Source organism: Pezoporus occidentalis, unplaced genomic scaffold (assembly GCF_034315485.1).
Source record: "Pezoporus occidentalis ecotype Australia unplaced genomic scaffold, CSIRO_AGI_Poc_V1 ctg218, whole genome shotgun sequence".
In the NCBI taxonomy this organism is placed as follows: domain Eukaryota; kingdom Metazoa; phylum Chordata; class Aves; order Psittaciformes; family Psittacidae; genus Pezoporus; species Pezoporus occidentalis.
Window position 1 is genome coordinate 938,539 of NW_026914051.1, and position 23,224 is coordinate 961,762.

Consider the following 23,224-nt stretch of genomic DNA (forward strand, 5'->3'; position numbering starts at 1 on the left):
ATTTTGAGGGATTTTTTTTTTTAACCAACTGGCCAAGAAAATTATTTACTACCAAGTATCCTGTTCATATTGTACATCCAGTTTTTACTTTCCCATATGTTTCTCGAAATCTCAACAGAAAATGTAGCTGGCTTTTCACATTTAGAAAACAGAAGTCATTGGAAGTCAAGAAAAAAGTATATTGATTAACAAAGGGAATGCAGTGTTTCACAAAATGCAAATGCTTTGGAAAACATAATTTCCATGAGATTTTCCCAAGGTTTCCTGTGGGGTTCTCTGCATCAGACACTACTCCTTACTGCAAATAATCTAGCAGTTAGATTCTATGTCATATAATGGTATGTATGCTGTTTCAAATATGAAAGCATACACTTTGCTATCTGCTTCATTTACATGCTCTTTAGCATACACTGATCAATGATGCAAGAAGCCAGCATCTCAATTCTCAGAGATGTACCCCAATTCTCCCTTTTGCTGAAAAAATATTCCTTCCACATCTCTTGGGCCACTGGGCAACTTCAGGGCAGTTACTGAGTGTTTTTATAATGTGCTTTCTATCCTCATCTTTTAAACAAAAAAAGGAACAGCAAGGAAGATTTCACCTTCATCAACATTCCGAAAGTCTTGCTTGAATTAAAGGATTGCATAACAAAATGTTTTCTGCAGGAGTGATGAGCTACTAGTGAGCCATGTAATTAATAATACCATTCCTAAAACAGAGCAAGTTTTATGTGTAACTAAAGAAGCTAATATTTGTTAAGGTGTAATGAAGTAAACTCTTGAGTAGGGATTAGACAACAGCTTTATTTTATATTTAAATTCTTGCATATTTTCTTTTAAATTACGTGAAATTACACGAAAGTCTTCAGCAAATGAAGTGCATTCACATAATGTGGAGATGGTGGAACAAAATTAAAATAACCTGAAGCCACAGAGAGAGACAGAATGCCATCACCCCTATGGAAGAACTCCTGGAGGTTACAAAGCAGTTAACCACTATATTTTTCACATAGTGCTTCTCAACTCCTACTCTAAAGCCTTCCGACTGCCTGCCTCATGTTTCCCAGGAAAGGTCTTAAGGAAATTGCTGGCAATCAGATACTCATGACCTGACCCTTCTCTCCCAGGAACCTAAGTAATGAGTATCCTTGTGAGAATTCAGCTCATGGTTATAGATTAAAGAGCTATTTTTTCCTGACTGAGACAACAGCTCGCAGTATGGCTGGTCCCAAATAAGCACTGCTTTTGCCTTATTAATTTGAAGACAGTTGCGGTTTGCAGGATCAGCAGACAGAAATCCAGGGACAGCAGTGTATAAGCAGAAACAGTTTAGCCAGATAAACAGACCTGGAAGATCCAAAATCTCAGCTGCTGGAGCAGAGCTGAGCTTGGCAGCCAAAGTACTGCTGGAAGGTCTTCTCCTACAAGTTCAGTTTATTTCTCTATTTCAAGCAAAAAGGATCCTTACAGAGATAAAATTAATTTACTCCAATGAATGGGTTAATTAATGACAAGGCTGTATATAAGAGAAGGTGAATGGTAAGAGGAAGATGAGGAAAAACAAATCTGATGGCAGGCATAAGGACTACACTGAGCTGCAAAAAACACGGTGATGAAAACAAACCAGCAGTTTAATGTCAAAAGCATATGTAACAGGGATTTGTGCAGTTTTCTCTACAGACCTCATATGCGAGTAAGAAAAGTTACACCAACATAAAATTCTGGTGTTAAATGTAGCTTTATATTAAGTTTAGGTTCTACCTGTTTTCCTGCATTCTACATTTTTTGAATTCGTTGCCAGGAGTAACTTTCCAAGCTATTGACTGATTAGTTAATGAAACCATAGAAGTTATTTTGGGTCATTCTTCACATTTGAGATTCTTAGCTATCATCACAGTTTCCAATGAAGTGCTTGTTCACTTTTCTGCTAAGAAAGTTCAATATTTTTACTAAATGAAAAATAACCTCTGAAACTAAACAAAGGAATGCCCTGGCAGTGAAGTGGGAGAGATTTGAAACTGGCATAGTAAAATGGTTTTCTACCATGGACATTAATACTGCATACTAATTTCTTTTGGTTGTGTTTTTCAAATTACTGAAAAGGTTATTTGGTTGAGACTAAGAAATTCTATGATAGAATAACTGGCAATTTCTTATTTTATTATATTCTTCATATATATGCAAAAGTACCGGTACATACAAACATATGCTATTATACCTTTTTTTATTTTAATTATGCTGATTTTGGATACAACTAGCATCTATAAAAAAGGCTAAGTTCTGTGTTCCATATTCCTTAAAAAAATGACAGTTAAAACTGGGTACCCGTTTTCATTTATATTTAGATTTCAAATGTAGGCACAAATTTCCAGAATATTAAATACCAAGCAGCGTACTGAGCATCCAAATTTTGTTTGCGTGAAAGGAGTGATAACATGTCTTTTTACACAGTGACAGATCTGGTAGTTGAGTTATAAATGAGTTATTAATGACATTTTTATAAGCTACAAGGGAAGAAAAGGTTAATAGCTTGACTACAGGGATACCTTCGTGGTAAAGGTTTCAATTTGTAAAGAATACAAAAGAAAGCCCAGTGATTTCAGTGTGACTATTAATCCCAGGTGATCAAAACCACACCTACTAACTGCTGTCTCACAGGAAGATGAGAAAAGCTGTCACTAGGGAAAGAGTTGTGAACAGGAGGTGAAAGGTGCAGAAAGCCCATTGCATCTCTGATTACGCTTTTATTTAAGTCTACCTTTTTTAAAGAAAAGTTACATCTCTACCTTCTGAGACAGGGGAGTCATGTTCAGGGTGCACAGACCCATATCACCATTTCATCTACACATGTGACTTTCAGAGATTTGATGCGACTACAGTAAAAATGACTCTGTTTTAGAACATAGACTTTAAGACTAGAGAATGGGTTTTGCACCTGTCTTCCTATACATATGTAAAGTTCTGAGCCTCATGAATTGCCATTTTGCTCTTGCAATTGTCATATTATGTGTGTCATACCAGAGTAAAACAAATTAAACACACGAACAACTACGTAAATAACATGAGGCACTTGTAAGCTTGAGGAAATACATGGTCTCCCTGTTTAAGATTCTAGTCTCAATTAAAAAAAAATAAAAGCAGAAGACAGAGTTGATGATACTTTTGATATGGCATTATATCTTTTTTCTCCCTTTATACAGTACGTAAAAACACTAATAAGATGTTGCTGTCAGCTCCAGTTTTGAAAATGTCTCTCCTCCATCAGGTACATGTGAAATTTGATGTTTGATCTCCTTGAATACAGGTTTTGTAGCCAATAGTCGCTTTATGAGATCATTTGGCTTCTTGTATGTAGAGAAACATAAAAAAACAAGCTCAGGTTAATCTTTAAAAACAATCAGAATACAGCAAAACATACAAAACAGGAAAAGTAATTACAGATGTAATTTGCCTATTACTTCTGAATTACTTTAAAGCCATTTTCCACCCCCCTTTTCCATTTTACAAACGCCTCATGTTCTACATGAAACTTGTGTATGTGAGGTATGTAGCATTATGTAGATTTGAGTAAGAAAGTCCTGGAGGAGAGCCTTTAAATCCTAAAGATGAAAAGGAACTTCTCAGCTTTCCAGTGTAATGCTCAACAAAGAAATAATTAAAGCAACTTTTTTAAAATACAATTTTACCACTTCACTGTCAATATCTTTTAGATTGATACAGGTGCTATTTTAAGAAAGCAAGCTAAAGGATAGATAGGAAAGTGATTTTATGACAGCACCTATTAATTGAGGTGGACATAAATAACAAAAATATCTAGTGAAATAAGCAGGACAGAAGAACAAAGAATGAGAGAAGAAGTAAAACAACTAACCAAACAAAACCCCAAACCCAAACACAAAAATTTTAGGTATTATGTTTGTCACTTTTAGCCCATACAGCAAAGGTACTTCCTTCTTAATAAAAGGCTTTTACAGGATCAAAAGAAAATAAGGCCTTATTCTATTCTTATTTTATATAGCATGAAGTTTTCACCATTTCTTTAGGAGATAAACTATATTTCCAACCAAGTGTCCACAGGGTTTTAAGAAATAAAAAAGAGCTACAGGAAACAAACCCAAACAGGGAGACCAACTCTTAAATCTATCAAAGACCTACCAGACACACAGTGTGAAGTTTAGTCAAGAAAATTTCAAGTTAAAAACAAGGATGGAAAAAATAATAAGAAACCAAACCAAACCAAAAAAGAAAAAAAAAAATAACCCACAAGGAAAACTTGGAAAAGTAATAAATCAAGGAAACAACCATGGGCTATAGTGCAATCTTCAGCAATCAAGATAGGCTGTATTGTAATACAGTTGGGAAGTAATTAAGATAATTATTACAGTGAATATTACACAGGTGTCCAGAGTAAATGCCCCTCCAACATTTTGTCAGATAGAAAGCAACATTCATAGTTCAGAAGTGGACGCTTGTTACTGTGCAAAGTAACATGTGAGACACAAACTTTAGAACAACCTACCAAAAAAATCCTCTTAAAGTTGTCAAAGCTGTTGTTAAATGTGCAACAGCTACAGGTTTCAAGTCATGTCAGCAAACTCAGCTTGAACATGCTGCTCACTGAAAACACAACTCTCTGGTCTGCAAGAATCTCCAGTATATGGGCTTTGCTGGTTGAGCCTGATATGCAGCCTATTCAACAGCTGAAGATAAGGGCTTTTATTCTAATGTTCAGGGTTATAGAAACTTCCTATCAGTACCCCTGCAGGAAACATTTTTCTCAAGAACCAATACTCCTCTCTGATGAAAGGACACTTCTCTAAGAGCTCATACTGCTAAACCCAAGATAAATCCTTCTAAAGTACATCCACATTTCCAAGACAGAAGGGAATACTAATGCATTGTGCTATATGCATGTGAACGGCTTTATTTCTTTTCAGTATACCATGAAGTATACTTAAATATTTTTGATGCCTCTTCTTCCTCTCTGAATTATATCTCTATATAAAATCATTCAGACACCAGAAGCAAACACCTGGCTTAGTAACATGCACAAGAAAACTATCACAATAAATGGTGTGAACACAAAATTAAAAATTCCCATTAACTTAGACCTGATTATTATTTACATCAAAAGCAGTTAAACCATAACAGTCATGATAGAGTGAAACATCCTTCACCAAAAAAAAAACCAAACCACCAGCCAAAAAACCACCAAAATCAAACTAACAAAAAAAAAACCAAAACAAAACAAAACAAAAAAAACCAAACAAAACAAAAAAAAAAAAACAAAACCACAAAAAAAAACTAAAAAACCCCCACAAGTCCTCGTTCCAAAACAATCCCAAGCTAAAGTCACCTTCTGAGTGCACCTTCTGGTGAACAATTTATGACCTGCAACTCTTAGAATTGCTTAGCATGGGCATGTGGCATGAAGTCCATAATGAAATTGTGTGATGCAGTAGTTTCATTGGCAGGTTTACACAGATGAAAATAAAGCACTATTGTCACTATACACTACATTCGCTAATTTCTGTAGTCCATAACTCATGTTGAAGCACATTTTCGCACAAGAAGAATAATTGTTGCTCGTTCTTTCAATTATGACAGATCTAGAAGGACCATTATGCTCGATACTAAACAAATAAATGCAGAGTCTGTGACTTAAAAGCACAAGAACAAACAAAAAGTGTTAGAATGGGGATTACCCTAGACAGGTTATTGATGACTGTCAGAAGTTTCCTATTTACCTGATAAGCAGTTGTTCTTTAACTGTTTATCGAAGGAGGATGAAACAGAGCAGGGTTGTTTGTGGCACCACTCCAGCACCACTAATGCTATAGTTTCCCAACTGATGAATCACATTCTCAACCAGCATGTGTTCAAATAAGTCTTCTGTAGTTCATGAAGAAGAGAAAACAAAGAAAGGGCCCCACTGAATTAGCACTGTCATGTCAAGTTACAGGGTTTTTGCACAGGAAACAAGTATTAGAATGTGCATGCTCAGTGCAAAAGTGCCTTGATTCAAGGAATTTATGCCCAGCTCTGCTCTAATTACAGCCTATTGGGAACATGCCAAATTGGTCTGAAATACGGGCAAGAACAGAAGGAGGCTCTATACTTCCTTTATGTGTCCCATAGGAACATGTTGGTGCTCCACATAAACACAGTGAGGATGTGTTATCTCTGCCTAACATTGCTGATACTTTCAGACCCTCAAGCCTGAAAGTACAACACATTTTGAAGAGAAGTAGAGGTCACATTAGAACCCCAGCAAGCCATACAAATATATAGATAGGTCACTTCCTTAGGGAAAAACCTATTCCATGCTTATTCATGGAAGAAGATAAAATTTGTAACAGTACTGCTTCATTGGTGGATTTTATTTGTATTTTTTTTAAATGACTGGAACTCTATGTTAATTGCTCCTCTTTTCATGGATACATAAAACTCAAAGAAAAATACTAAATAATTCTACCTCTGTTCACATTGTACATTGCTGAAATGTTTAAACTAGTTTTGAGGTGGAAGGAAAACAAACACAAACATGGGTTTTTCCATGACTATTGCCCAACAGCAGTCATGGAAGTGCATTAAGTTTGGAATTTTCAGCTTGAACTGGAAATTATCCTAAAATTGGAGTCTTACAATTCAGCTTAACTCTGATAAAGACAGTTAATTTGATGAATTGAGTGATCTTAAATTATACTGAAAAAAAAGTGCAGTAAGGAAATAAAATCATGTGTAACAGTGTGATGTGCTTAATACATAAAAAAAACTTTTATTTCTTTTATTTATTTTGTATTAGTCAATTCTATTGCACTTAACCTGCTGTGTGGTCATTAGGTACTCTACTTTTTTGGTCAATCACCAAATTTAGTAATTTGCAACAGCCTTACTAAAGCATAAATCCATTACAATTATATTTTATCTCTTAACTGAATAAACAATGACTTATTTAGAGGCAGTCACATTCAGCTGCATCACTATATACTGAAGCATGTGCAATAAGAAGGTGTATGCAGAGCTATAAAGTTTTAATAATTTTAATAGTATTTTTTTTTAAGTAATACCTTCCTAATCCCTCTTAGTTCAATATTTATAATAGGATTTTTAAAAGTACATGAAACATTGATATTCACACTGTAAATGCATTTTGACCACAGGACCTAGTATAACACAGAGGGAAAGCAGACTGACAACAGCAAATGTTTTTGAGGCATAAAACCATCAGGTTTCAGGTTAAACATAAAAACGGAGTTCAATACCAAGTTTCAGAAAAAAGATATCTACAGCTTTAAGGGAAAGGGAAATGAGATTATTCCTTGGGATGAACCATTCCCAATTATAGCTTGACAAAAAAACAGAATAATCATAGTATAAGGCTGGAGTCAATTGAAATAGCCAAGTGCTAAAACTCCTTAAAACAGTCTTTAAAAGAGAAGCCTTCATTGACGGAGGTTGAAGTGCACAGCACAATCAGGTGCTCTAACAGGCTTGTTTGTTTTTTTTAATAATGTTGAAAAAGCTTATAAACCACCAGCATCAACCCACCAGTGGTTTGGTCTGCGCAAGAGAGCTAATTAAATTTAAAGGGTCATAGCCTCCTGAAGGCACAATATATGATCCCCAAGGGAGGAACCTGAATGAAGGGGATGAGAACATTTGCATAGTAAAACAGTGGAAAATGGTAAGGTGTTTGCTCTTATTTATTTTGGCCATCATAGCCAGTTTATTAGAAACAATTTTGAACCTGTTCTCATCATCAAACACATAGAAAAGGATGAGCATTGGAAGTCTGAGGATTCACTTAATATGGAACATTAAGTGTCGATTTAGTTTCTAAATTTAGATTTTAGTTAATAATATTAGGTTTCTCTCCATACGTGTGGTGAGAAACACAGAACATAAAATTTCATTTAATCCAACAGGCCAGATCACAAGACCCTTCCTCATTCCAAGAAGCAGCAAATTCCACTCATTTCAATGTGAAATATGACTACGGAATTCATGGGAAAGAGAAAATAAACTAGAAAGGAAGCAAGCTGACTGTAAATTGGTGGCCAGTAGCCTTGTTTTGTCTACAAGCACCCACTTACAGTAGCATTATAACTAAAAATAACATAATAAATTGTAAAATCATTTCTTTCATTGTTTTTCTCTTATCTGCTTTATTACCCTTCATACCTATGACAGATTTCAGTATTTTATATCTTTTCCTGCAGTTCTGTCATATACCTGGGAAGAGGAATAACCTTGTCTTCTTTGGTCATCTTCCAAACACTGTGAAGAGGGAAACTATTACCTTTCATCTACCTTTGAAGCTTCTAAGAAGGCACCAGAAAGGGTGAATGTTTATCCAATCCTTACTCCTATCCTAAATGCTTCCTCACTCATGGACCACCAATGTATTTTTCAGTTAATAAAAGGTTTCCATTTGTATGGCAAGGACATGATTGCTAATTATGACATCAAATCATATTTTCTTTGATAATCTTACTGGCATTTTGCGTCCCCCAGGAGAAATAGGTAGAGTAAATAATAACAGTAAAATTCATCACTGAGCAGAAGAATGAGGAAGCAGTAACCGTTGTGTTGCATTCTGGATTGTCTTTAATCAGAATAACGGTTTCTACACTCTAAAATGACAGAAACTTACTCCATCAATGTGGTGGTATTATGTTTAGTTCCAAGTCACTCTTGTGGGCTAACAGAAATACAGACTGGCAAATTCCAGCCTTTTTAAAATAATTAAAAAAACAACCAAACCCAACAAGCAGGTCCTGCTTGTTGAGAGAACATGATCTTAAGGTCCTTTCCAACCCTAACTATTCTACGATTCTATGAAAAAAATTACACCTCTCAACATCTCTTCTGTAATCTTTCCAAACCTGTTCCATGTGCTTCTCATCTCTGTGTGTATCGTTCTACTATCACATGACCTAGCGGTCCCAACCAAAAATGAGGATCCTAAAAATGACAGACAACAGTCAAGCTAAAGAAAATATCAGATATTTGATTAAAGAGTTGAAGTGCAAGACCAGGTGCAACTAGACGCAGGAGGAATGAAATAACGAGACAACACAGAAACAGTCTCAAGTATGAGCTGCCTTAAAAGTACCTGGAACTTTGTTGAAGTACAAGTAGTGAAGGAAACAACTATATCTGGTTTTGGTGGCTTAGACAGAATTATACCAACCCTGAAGTAAAATAAATGACAAAACAAACCAAAAGCAACCTCCTCCCTGCTCCTAAGAAACCCATTCATGAACTGCTTAATAGTAGGATTTCCTCCCTGTCCTTCAGAAACTCAAGAGATTACAGGCATTTACAATGACCTGGCATATCATATATATAGCTGCTCCTTAGGAATATTTTAAACTGCAGTGAAAGAGGAAGTTGTGTGCCTTTATAAATCGTACATTCGTAAGTCTAAATAAATTTCCACATCCTTATGGCGTGATGCGCAAAGCTGTTGTATAGAAAGACACAAAGTATTGCTTATAAAAGTTGTACTGTTTCTAAATGTTGTACTTTTCTTATACATCAGTTGTTTTACCGAGTGCTCTACACTAAAATACTTAATTCCATTTTAATTTGTTCCCTTGCAATACAAAGTATTAACTACATCAGTGTGTAGACTAGAGACAAAACCTACCATGTTTCATTTGATTTTGGCTTTAAGCTCTGAAGTAGAAACTGCTGTCAAAAAGCAAACCATAAATCATATCTACAAATGGTACTGTCAGTGCCAAACCCGTCAATTTTTAGGTAAGCTTTTAGATTACAGCTTAACAGCCATTGTAGGGAAATGACTTCTGTGCAAAAGTTATCTGAAGTTAAATACTCAGCCTTGCTGAGTATTTGAGTAAATTCATTTTTGTAGAAGACACAAGAATTGGTCTCATTCGGGAGTTCATATGATGTTATAGAGGAAAAGCTGTCATAGAAACAGCCATCTGCAACCCTCAACATGACATTAGTTGTGAACCTCTTTTAAGTTCATGCTTATATGAACAAGTTTTTGTCTTTTTATTAAAAGCATGCCATTGTGATTTCCATGCTGGCAATGATGCAAACTACCATAACCCACTCCAAACTTCCAACAGTCAGGAGTAATCATAGAATCATGGAATGATTTGAGTTGGAAGGGACCGTAAAGCTGATCCAGTTCCAGGGACACCTTCCACTAGATCAGGTTGCCCCAAGGCCCGTCCAACCTGTCCCACTTTTGTCTTTGCCTAATGTTAAGCTCCAGTTACTCAAGGTCCTTAAACACCTACCTCAGCATGACAGAAAGACCATCATCTAAACTGACATAATTTTGCAACGTAGTTTTTTCTAGACCCTGAAAGCAATGATTAAGATCCTTCTCATAATTTCATTTAAATCATTTGCTAATCCCTCCACTGTTATCACATTATTCTCCCTAACTTGCTAACATTTACATTTTTTCTTCAAAACTGTATGTCCAAATTTGACATAGCACTGCATCAAGGAGCCAAATCATATCTTGACTTAAGAATCACACAGTCCCTTTTGCCACAGCTTTGTAAATTTGCTTATTTTCACACCCTTAATGTTTTAATGTATTTTTTGGTTTTGGTGGTTTTTTTTTCTTTCAGTGGGTTTTTTTTGTTTGTTTGGTTGGTTTTTGTTTGTGTTTTTTTTTTTTTTTTACGATCATTTCTTCTTTAGAAAACAGTCTGTATGTTTTTTAATTTCCAAAGTAGCTTTACACTAGACCAGTGGTTCCCTATCAGGTGAGGCAGGCAGCACTGGGAAGTCACAAACTGGTAAGAAGTCAGGCACAGACCACTTACAGTAATGTGGCTAAGCCTAAACTGATTCCTACAAGGCCAAGCAGAGCGGTGCCACCTGCCCAGAATGGATGCAGCATGGAGCAGAATGAAAATGTCAAAGTAGCTCTTGGCTTTGTTAGATAGGTCTACCTAGAGAAGATGATAGCAATCCTTGGAAGCATCAAGCTTTATATGGCAGGAGGAGCTAGACAAAGCAAAGCTTGAGACTTTCTTGTTTTTCTCAAGTCAAAGCTGTCAAAGGACTGGAAATCATGGCATTGCACTGTCTTACAATTTGTTATAGCTGGTGTATCCCAAAATGCAAATTGGTTTATATAAATTATCTCAAATTTCACACTTTACAGATACAAGGACTGTTAACTTTCTATTTATATTTTAAGATAGACATATTACCTCATTTGAGAATATATTTGCCATGTCTTATGTTAATTTTCATGTTCTAGTTTCTCGGATAAAATGTGGTGCAGCATGGTATCTTATGGAAATCAGTCAATTACTTCACTAATTTTACCTTCACCGGCCAGCTGGTAATCTCATCACTGAAGACATGAGTACCTAGTTTTGAACCTCTACTTTCTGCACCTTTACAAAGATTGTAATTAACCATTTTTACTCTTTTTCTTTGTATTTTTCTTTAATGGAGTCTTGTTCCAATACTTGCATCAAATCAACACCAACTAATACACTCATAACTGAATGTGTAATTTTTATTTTTATTTTTTGTATTTTTTTTCTAAATATTAGCAGTTTTTATTAAGTCCCTTGGAATGTCCTCAGTGTCCCAAAAATTCTTGAAGACAAACAATTATTGGTGGTTAAGAAAAATCCTCAGCCATCTTTTTAATCTCTGCAGTTTAACATATCCTAACTGGCTGAATTCAAAGTGTCTAGATTTTACAGGTTTCTGGCCATCTCCTGCAGTTCCTACTTTGCATTTATGACCACCAGCATTAGCTTCCTGCTTTTTCAATTTTGGACATGCACATATACAAATGCACACTTTTTATGTGTGTATGTATGCATATATGCACTTGCTTTCACTTTCCCTCACAGTAGTTCCTTAATTATGATCTCTCTTGATTGTGGCTTTCACCAATAACTACTAGAACATTCTCAAAGATCTTCTGACTCTCATTGACATGTGCAACCCACAATGACATCCTAAATCCAATAGGAAAAGAATTGTAATGTTGGAGTAAGAGACTGGAAAATTAAGATAAACAGGAAAAAAAAACAAACATTATCTGCATTATGTTTTAAGCTTCACAAACCCTAATGCTTGATGTAGCCATGAGCATTATCCACTCAGGCGACTCACCCCTGAGCTACTATCTTCTTCATCAAGACACAGTTTGCCTAAGACCTCCTTATGCATGGGAAAATTCTACTGAAGATACTCAGCTCCTATCTGTGCTTATTGTTCATGCAAAGACAAAGCTGTGTACACACGAAGAGTGTACACAGCTGACCCAATCAACTGATCCAAGTGATACTCATTGTGCAGGTTGAAGAATGCCTTTACCTTGAAACACTGGAGTGTGTTACCCAAAGGATTAAGTTTATAGTCTTCACATTACTTGCAAATTTTGCAGCTGAAAGAACTCTCTACTCATGATCAAAATCTTCAAAGGGAATTCTGTATCCCTCAAAGGGAACAGAAAGCACATTTTTGTTTACAACTCAAATAAAAATACAGCTGCTATTTTTTCTTCTATAATATTCATCAGTCCAGATTGCCTGGGAAGAGCAGTGGGCATTTGTTTTTATTTTAAAATGAAAACATGTCTTACCTCAAAACTCTCACTGACCTAGCTAAGTCCCACTGAATGTAGCAAAGGAATGAACACTATCCGCTTTTCCCTGACTTTTCACTAAATGTCAAGAATTTCTCCCCAGACTATCTGAACTGACCAAACACACTTGAAAACAAAGATTTCTGAACAAAAAAGCATAATCCAATATAAAATTATTTCTTTCCATGACTGACACTTTCCCTGTTTTCTGACACTGACTACTTTATATCTGAATACTGAATACTATTATAGCAGAAAGCTGAATGACACTGGTATCAGGGTGTTGAACACTTCTGGTCCCCAGTATGCACAGGAAAATGCTGTGACAAGTTGTCTTGATAACCTTTACCTACGGTGAAAATAAAAGGCTCCAGTGAGAGAACCCATAGCAAACTTTGTAGACTTAAAGGGAAATTAATATATATGCATATATATACAACTCTACAGTAACGCAATTTTAAAACTTTGATAGCATTTGTCCTGCATGGCCATACTAGTTTGACAAAATTACAACTTACAGTTAAATATCTGGTACTGTATAATGGGCAACTGCTGTACCCCATACACTTTACAAGTCTCCAGTCACAGAAAAATCAGTCAAATTAAGTTTCATGAGCATCTTCATGAGGGCAAAAATTCACTGACAAAATTAATTTTGCTTTAAATACATTTTTATTCCATTTCGGCACACAGCTATTTTTATAGCTGTTAAACCTCCTCTCTTTCCCCTTTTTAAGCACCATTGAAACTGTCAGGAAGTACATTTTAGCAATCACTGCACACACATCATGATTCCTAGAATTCAAAATGTAATTCTTGATGGTTCAGATACTGTTAAGACTGTCATTAGTTCTGCGAAGTATGTAATTTGTCATTTTGGAAGAAATGACAGTGCCTTCACTTGTACAACATGCTTTTAGTCTTCCTCTCTCAAATTTGAAAATGCCAGCACATTATACTCTATGCTAGAAGAGATATTTTTAGGACTTGCAGGTCAGCTTGTCACAGAGCAATTTGTCAATTTGTCAGGTAGTATTTTGTCTTCATTAGGGCTTATTCGCACAAAGTGATTGGGTTGTCTGTGATATTCCTGAAAGACAGTACATTCTGTCCTACCTGGTGGTAATGAGGGCTGTGTTAAATTTTCACTTTCCTCATCAGTGCTGCCATCATATTCATTTTCTCCCCCTGTAACCATCTGAGTAGTAGCTGTAGTATCCCTAGGGAAAAAAAAAAAAACACAACCAAGCACATCTTGTCTATTATTCTTGAGAAGAATTTATAATTATTAGGCAATGTAAGCTGATATACATCAACATAGAGTCCCCATACTGAATAGCTTATAATACTCATATACAATGACAGACAATAAAAGTTGTTAAAAAGTTAAAAAGCAAGATAAAAACAGCAAACAAATTAAGGCATGTAGTAGCATTAGAATGATTCCTCTTCTCTGGATATTTTTGAAATAAAAAGTACATAAAAGTCTCTAAATTTAGGTTTGGGATTTTTTTCCCCAAAGGACAACAGGAGTCCAAATATTCAGGGAGAATGATGCCACCTACAGAAATGGCAGGGACATGCTCTGATTGTAAAATCACTTGCATCCTACCAGAAACAAGGAGAAATTGAATATTTAGTTTGTGGCTACAGCATCCAAATTAATATATTGCTATTTGCAGTGATAAAGAATCCTCTGCTTTCATGACCAACTACTGTTTTGGATAACTAAGCACTTAGCCAGAAAGAGCAGTCAGTCACTGCTAGAGTCAAAGGAATGGAAACTAAGCTAAAGTAAATTATGCATTAGGTATGATACCAAGTAACTTGGGAACATTAAGAAATACCTTGTATATTTGGCAGCTGCTGCAGATTCTTTAGCTTCATTCAACAACTTCTGTAAGTTTCTTATCTTTTCCTTCTTTTCATTCAGCACCAAAATAAAACGGTTATAAAGATCTGCCTCTAGTTCTTCTTTAGCCACCACACATTTTTCTAGCCTACAATATAAAATTAATTGTTACATTGTTTCTTTTTAAAATTCTGTGTTTTCTAGAAGAAAATCCTGTAATGAGACCAGCTTTCCTATTACAGGAAACCCCATACCAATCCATGCAGGACTTGTCCAACATCTTGCGTCTGACTTTCAATGCTAAATTCACCAAAGTGGGTACACTTTAGCAAGACACACACAAGGACACACACAGGACAAGGGGGAATGGCTTTAACCTGACAGAGGGGAGACTGAGGTAAGCTCTTAGGCAGAAGTTCTTCCCTGTGAGGGTGGTGAGGCCCTGGCACAGGTTGCCCAGAGAAGCTGCGGCTGCCCTATCCCTGGCAGTGCTCAAGGCCAGGGTGAACAGGGCTTGGAGCAACCTGGTCTAGTGGAAAGGTGTCCTCGCCTACTGCAGGGGGTGGGAATGGATGAGCTTTAAGATCTCTTCTAACCCAAATCAGTCTGTGATTCTATGACAGATTTGGAACTCTTTCTTTGCCAGGACTCCCCAGGCAGACTTGGGTGCTACAGATCTTTGCCTGGCTGCTTTCCACCTGTGTGTTGTTCTGGTGAGCTGGCAAGGCACAGGAATCAGCTCCTGGCAAAGCTCAGCAGACACTGCAGCAACACTTGATGGAAACTGTAATCTTTACTTGCATTCAGACAAATTCAGTGCTAATAACAGTGCTGCAAACTTCATTTTGAATTGCACAGATACAGGGCTGAGATCTTGCAGCCCCCACTGAACCAATCACAATTACCTGGAAGAGGACTCAACACTTACAATATATAGAAAAATGACTAAAAAGCCCTTAGTACCTTCAAAGTATAATATTCTTCAGGTTTTAAAGGGTTAACATGCAGGTGCATGTCTGTCAGTATCAATAAAAAAAAATATAATGGAAATACAAAATAAAAAATATGGATGTATGCAGTCTCATAAGTAAAGGAACACTGGATTATAAACAAACATAAGCACAATAAAAGAAGTGACTGGTTGCAACTGAGATCCTATATTTACATCTTGTATTTCATAACTTTTTTAGTCCTTGGGTTGAACCACAAACATTTTAACACCTGTGTTCATAACAAGCAAATAAACATCTTGAAGAATATCAATATATTGATCATGGTAACTACAGCATTACAGCAAACAGTCGTAACAGGAAAAACATTCTTTTCACCAGTCTGTGAAAAAAACTTCAGAATGTTCCCTTTGTTATTAAATCTAAACACAAAACAGATTTTAAAAATATTAATTTATAAGGTTAGAAATTTCAACAGACTTCCTATATTAATTAATATTAATTAAAAGAAAATATTGTTTTGTTCATAGATCAAAACCATGATGTAAGAAGAAAGACAATAGAAAATAATTGCACAAAGTATTAAGTCTACTGTGTAATGCTTTAGGGATACACTTGATAAATAATTCATCTAATTTAAATGCAAATAGCAGAACATCATTACCATATAGATCAGTTCAATAATTTATAAATGAAAGATAATATGTACTAATCAAATACTAGGAGACATTCCACCTACAATAGTTAACTGTTTAGTGGGGAATAAGTAGACAGTCCTCAAAGAATCGTAAACCCTAATACAGTTTCTAGAAGTGCCCAAATATGCTTGAAACTAAGTATGTTTATATATATCAAAATGGTAAACAAGGATTTTGTGTAAAATGGGGAATGATATCTGTCTGTAGCAAAATCCTGTCTGTACCAAATCCTGTAGAATTACCTGAATCTCACTACCACAAAGCAAAAATGGCTGGGTTTCATTCCAATACCTCATTAGTTACAAATACAAACTTAAATGCAATTTGCCACATGCTTGTGCCTGTACGTGATTTGTCTCACTAAAGAACCATCTCCCCAGGCCAAATGAAGAAGCTGCTCATCTCAAAGACAAATTTCAAGTACAACAAAAATAAACAGAAGTTAATGGTTAGAGTGGTGCAAGTCTTATTTGCACATGCCTTCCAATTTCTATACTCTTAGATCTGTTACCTCAGTGCAATGCTTTCAACATGCTAGATGTGCCCAAATTTATAGCTATCAGAAAGCTTGCACTACTTACTGAAAGCAGCTAGTAACAGTAATGGTTATGGCTTTTGAGAAAATAAGGTAATTTAGAAAATAAGGTAACTACCAGGTTTCTAAGTCCTGCCTAAACGTACAGCAATCACATTTGCTTCACAAAGGATAACTTGAACTGTGTAACTTGAGGCATTTATACATTTTCCACATCCAATACTGGAAAGAAAAAATTCAACATCTCTGCTATTTATCCTTGTCCTCAGTCCTCTAAAACAATTACTGGTCTTATGGCAAAGTTCTATTATACTTTGGATTCACCCTTCCCCCAGCACTGGCAATGGCATTGAATTTTGATGAGCTAATGCTGAAGAGTCAATTTCAAGCACCATAACTACGTAGCCTGGATTTTTATAAGCTGTTTGTGGTTTAAATATTCTGTCACTAAGTTGGCCACAACATAAATTAGTAGCTGTTTTGATTTTGGCTTGTCTACGCTAATTTTAGATATTTGATACAAAATACATACCACACCCAAATCAGAAATTAATTTGTGTCTTATTGGCCAAGGACTTATTTTGCTACAGATTATTATTACTTAATTACCTATATTAAATAAAAACAATACCTATTCTGCTCTGGTATTTTAACTCATCCATCCCAGAGGTGTGCACACACACACTTGTCCCAGGCACCCATGGGCAGCATTTTCAGAATAATCCTTTTGAAAATTTCCATAACCTCTTTATCTATCTATCATCCAGTTCCAACCCCCTGCCACAGGCAGGAACACCTTCTGCTGGACCAGGCTGCTCCAAGCCCCGTCCAGCATGGCCTTGAACACTCCTAGGGATGGTGCATCTTGCCAGATAGTGCCTTGGTAATTTTTATCTTATGTCTTTAGATCAAGTGCTGAACAGCCTCGCTAGTCAATAACTCTCATGCTGATGTCAGCTATGTATGGGTCATTCAATGGAGGCAGGGAAAAGTTTAGCAGGTAAAATCCTATACTTAAGTCATCACAATAAGCAAGATGATAAAAATTAAGGGAGTTACAAGAGATTTATCTTCACAGGGATTTTTGGCGTGCTCTTGCCTTTCGTCTTCACAGAAACTAGAATTGCAGGGGGAAGCAGTAGAACCCATTTCTGTGTCTGGCACAGGGTTGCCAGCAGCAAACTATTTGAATCCGAGCAGATTATCTCAGGTACATTTGAGGCAAATGCCAGCAGCATATCAGGGCTGGTATTCATGCTACAGACTTCGCACTAGGCAGATTTAGCCTCCTGAATGGGGCTTGGCATTTTACAGACAGAATGGAAAGCAGGACAGGTTTGCACCTCAAAAGACCCCAGAGAGCTACAGGAAAAATCTCACAAAACCCCCATGATGGTCAACAAAATTAAGAGTAGGGAAACTGAAATGTGATGATTCAGAGCAGCATTGTGGAGAAGGACTTGGGGATGCTGGTCAATGAGAAAATGAACATGAGCCGGCTTCAGTGTGTGCTCACAGCCCAGAAAGCCAACTGTATCCTGGGCTGCATCAAAAGGAGCATGACCAGCAGGTCGAGGGAGGTGATCCTGCCCCTCTACTCTGCTCTGGTGAGACCTCACTTGGAGTATTGTGTGCAGTTCTGGTGTCCTCAAAATAAAAACGACATGGAACTGTTGGAACAAGTCCAGAGGAAGGCCACGAGGATGATCAGGGGGCTGGAGCACCTCCCATATGAAGACAGGCTGAGAAAGTTGGGGCTGTTCAGCCTGGGGAAGAGAAGGCTGCATGGAGACCTCATAGCAGCCTTCCAGTATCTGAAGGGGGCCTATAGGGATGCTGGAGAGAGACTCTTCATTAGGGACTGTAGTGATAGGACAAAGGGTAATGGGTTCAAACTTGAACAGGGAAGGTTTAGACTGGATATAAGGAGGAAATTCTTTCCTGTTAGGGTGGTGAGGCACTGGAATGGGTTGCCCATTGAAGCTGTGAATGCTCCATCCCTGGCGGTGTTCAAGGCCGGGTTGGACAGAGCCTTGGGTGACATGGTTTAGTGTGAGGTGTCTCTGCCCAAGGCGGGGGGGTTGGAACTAGATGATCTTAAGGTCCTTTCCAACCCTAAGTATTCTACGATTCTATGATTGAATTATTCCATCCAGTGTCCTATGCACAACCTGAACTAAATCAGACCTTGGAAGTCTGCACTTAATTCTAATAAGGTCCTGAAGAAAGAGATTTTAAGCAAAGTAAACTGTAGCGGCTGAAACTCTGGAGCTGATGTGCTTACCCTCTGGGTGAAGAGGGGACACAATTCTTCACATCACGTACTATATATCTGATGTCTTATCATCCAACACCATGAGTGATACTAAACATGAAGCCTGAAATCATGCCTACTGAACAAAGACAGGCAAAGCTTTTGTTCAGCTCTGAGAAACTCACAACACCAGGTCCAGCGTTTGGAGCCAAAAGAGCAAAGACAGCAGGCAAAAAGAATTTTTAAAAACAAAATTAAAAAAAAAATAACTAAACAAAAAAAACAACAAAGCAACAACAACAACAAAAAAAGCCCCATGAAACCAAAAAAGCTAACAATATCTGGATAAAAATTATTTCTATTCCTCATTTAGCAAACATGGACAAAGCTTGGTGAACTTACAACTTTCAGCATTTATTTTGAAAAATCATGTTTTTAGATATTCAAAGCAAAGATGCTAAAGAAAACCACCACCTTTAGCAGACTGAATACACTGCTTCTGAGAGCAAAGGCTGTCAGGCAACTCTGATTGATTTTTATTTTTTTTTTATGTCTTTGAAAATGCCACACCACCATGGAAACTGATACAAGCACTAATGCCTATTACGCATTAGCCTGTAAAGCAGTATAGCATACTGGTTATACAATACACTATTGTTCAGTAAACTGTTAAGCAGTAAAACACCATTTAGGAAAGCCTTATGCTTGTCAGGGGAAACTCATTTTAATGACAGGGAAACAAAACTAACTCCTCCCAAAAGCTAGCTCTCTTTATCAAGGTAAATTAATGCCAATTAGCTACATTCTTTCACCAATGTTCCTAAATGTAATTTTTCATATAAAGCTATTGAAAACTGAGATAAATCTCTGACTTGCATATGCTAAGTGTTTTATGCTAAATGAAATAAGCAAAAATTACTTCACTACAGAGTGCAGCGGCAGACAATTCAGATCATAAATGCAAGGACAATTACAAAAGTCTCTCACAAAATAATGGTACTTTTTCCTATAACAACACACTGGCTTTACAATTCTGGCTACTTTGACAAGGCAAACAGACTAAAGCAATGGCAACTTATTTCCCACTCAAAAATGTAAATATTTTAAACTGCTAGTCCCAAGTATTGCAAGAAATAATGGAAAACAGGCGGCTTTACGAAGAAAGTGGAGAGGATTCTACAGAAAAGGGGTAATTACCTTTTTTTCTATTTTATAAGGGTAAAACCAGCTTTAGTTGCAAATTGTAATACCAGTTGTATCTTTGATATAGGAAGGAGATAGACAACTATATGGACAGTAGATAGATGGGCTCAAAAGTCTTGTCAAAGAAGAAAAACTTGCGTGCTCCTTTCTATGTATGACTTCAGAAGTGTTCATCAGCAAAGTCCACACTGACAATGTAAGTATTTGTGGGTTTCTCAAGGATCCCTTGTGACTGCACTTTTAAACTTACCGCTTCTCTGCATCACTCCAGCAGCTGAGAAGCCTTTCATTCTCCTTTTGCAGATGCTCATTTTTTGCCTGCAGTCTTCCCAGGCAGTCCAGACAGCAGCCAATGAGCTCCTTAACCACCTCTGCTGGACTCAAAACTTTCTGTAGCTTCAGAGATCCAAGTCTGAACTAGGACACAAGGGAATAATGAGTTACTTCACCTGTACTAGAAAGATCACAAAACCTTACTCCAATAAACTTGAACACATACTCAACAAGCAAAAGAAATACCTTTACAGACCTCCAGTTCAAAGCAATATAATAAAACTGACACAAGAAGAACTGTCAAATACATGAAATAATCTAGACACCAATTATTTATATAACTAATACATCTTAATGGTCAACTGTGATTCAATAGGCACAGGGTGTAAGCACTGATATACTTTCTAACGTGCAGGAAAAGAGATGCCATGCAGCGAGTTTAACATGATACAGCAATAACCTGCTCTTGTACAGATCAGAGATCAGTAGTATAAAGGTGCAATCACAGGTTTTATATAAAAGGCATTTTGGATGTAATGCAGAACGGCAGGAACTGAAAACCTAACAGTATTGATAACATGTTCTTGTCATCTACCCTATTCTGGTACCCACAGCAGCAACACAACAACATAAACATTACTGACAAAACAAATGAACATTAACTATATTTTATTTAATGCAGAACTTCAAATGCCTCTCTATAATGCTTCTATGTGCCAGAAAGATGAAAATTAGTCCACAGATTTTCCCCTACAGGGATCAGCAAGTTCTTAATAATAAAAAGAGTCCTTCAATTAAATAAGTTGCCTCAATGATTCAACGAGATTAAAGGACAGGATCTATAATGAACAGCTGTATCTCTTTCTCAAATGGGGATGTTTTATAGGATATTCAAGAGGTCTGAACAATTTGTTCTACCACGTCTAGCAGAAACAAGAGAAAATGAATGTTTCTATTGTGTTAGAGGAAAAATAGCTCAGCCACACATACAAAACAGTATCAACTAAAGCATAATTGTGCAAAGTTAGATCAAGATAAAAAATCTTCAACATAACAGCTTGAGGCAAGTGAAGGAAGACATTAAGGCTGCTTCAAAAGGGTTGTATGTGTTATCTTAAGAGAAGCAAAGCAGAATCATAAAATCCCAGACTGGTTTGGGTTAGAAGGGACCTTAAAGCTCATCCAGGTCCAACCCCCTGCCACAGGCAGGGACACCTTCCACTAGACCAGGTTGCTCCAAGCCCCAACCAGCCTGAGCACTGCCAGGGACGGGGCAGCCACAGCTTCTCCGGGCAACCTCTACCAGGGCCTCAGCACCCTCACAGGGAAGAACCTCTGCCTGAGAGCTCATCTCAGTCTCCCCTCTGTCAGGTTAAAGCCATTCCCCCTTGTCCTGTCCCTGCAGCCCTTTGTCAAAACCCCTCTCCAGGTTTCTTGTAGCCCCTTCAGGCACTGGCAGCTGCTCTAAGGTCTCCCCTTAAGGATCCTTCTCTTCTCCAGGCTGAACCAGCCCAGCTCTCTCAGCCTGTCTCCAGAGCAGAGCTGCTCCAGCCCTCGTAGCATCTCTGTGGCCTCCTCTGGACTCGCTCCAACAGCTCCACATCCCCCTTGTTTTGTTGTCCCGGAGCTGGATGGCAGGGCCTGACTTTGGTGCTCTCTAGTGGGTAGATGATGTGGAATTTGAACTATCTTCAGGTACATTTCCACAGCAATAGAGCTTACAGAAGCCATCAGAGGCCCTTAGCAACATGATTTAGTGGTGGACTTGTGCTGAGGTAAAGGCTGGACTTGATGATTTTAAAGGTCATTTTCAGCCTAGTTGATTCTGTGATTCTATGATGCCTCTTCATACCTAGAAGCACCACCATTTGTCTGGTTTGACAAAAAAATATCTGAGGTACCAGATCTAGAGAAAAGCAGAGTGAGTTTGCTGACACCATCCAGACTTTGACAAACTTACAGCAGAAGCATATCTTTCAGGAAGGAGGCATCAAACTGTCTTGGCTTTGATTGGAAATTCCTGCCAAAACATCAAGCTGCTGAGGGGTACATGTAAGATGAAGGTGTCCTCTCTCATATCTTGTATTATGAAAAGGATTGACATAACTGTTGTGGCACTTCCCTAAGAACAGAACTATTACTCATCTTCTCAACTTAAATACACATTAATAACACCTAAAAAAAAAAAAATACATATTTATATATAGTAGTAAATGCTAGGGAAGAGTTCAGTCTGTATCGTGGTACCTCGCCTATTAACATCACAAATGCCACTGCATTCCATTTTCTCCTCAATTTAGTTAAATTTACTTGTGGCGGCATGGAATATAACCAAATTAAAGAAATTCATGAAAACAAAGTGTAGCATTTGTTAACACTTCATAAAAAGTGATCTTTACTAGCACTATACATAGGGTTTGCTGAAAAAGGCCTTATAAAAATTGCTCAGAATATTTTAAAGGCACTGTTTGAAACAAATAACAGCCCTTCAGCTCAAATATTTTACCTGTTGAAGTTTCTGCAGCAACATATATCATCAGCAGCACCTTCAGCAATGTTAATTAATCAGAAAATGAGGCAAACTCAAAGGTTTAATCTTAAAATTAGCCATTGATTGTTCTTCCAAATTCACATGTACTGTCTCTAACATGTTGACTTTCTTTAGCTTACACACATCTGATGTCTGTAGATCAAAAGATTCATTTAATTTATTTTTGGAAATTAGATTACATTATCAGTAACCCACAGAGTGACATGTACTCCCTGGATATCACACTTGCTGTCTGACAGCATTAACAAAGATGGACATTTGTGTAAAGGAAACTGTTTTTCATCACTTGCAAGCC

General features: G+C 37.1%; 1 protein-coding gene across 1 annotated transcript in view; it reads right to left on the reverse strand.

Moving 5' to 3' along the window:
- XRCC4 (X-ray repair cross complementing 4) overlaps window positions 1-23,224 on the reverse strand; it is a 167,572-nt gene that overhangs the window by 90,145 nt on the left and 54,203 nt on the right. The window contains exons 3-5 of the mRNA XM_062620000.1: window positions 20,356-20,522; window positions 14,461-14,613; window positions 13,730-13,833 (exon numbers count right to left, since the gene is read on the reverse strand). Coding sequence (XP_062475984.1) covers window positions 13,730-13,833; window positions 14,461-14,613; window positions 20,356-20,522 — 424 coding nt within the window. The remainder of the gene's footprint in view (window positions 1-13,729; window positions 13,834-14,460; window positions 14,614-20,355; window positions 20,523-23,224) is intronic.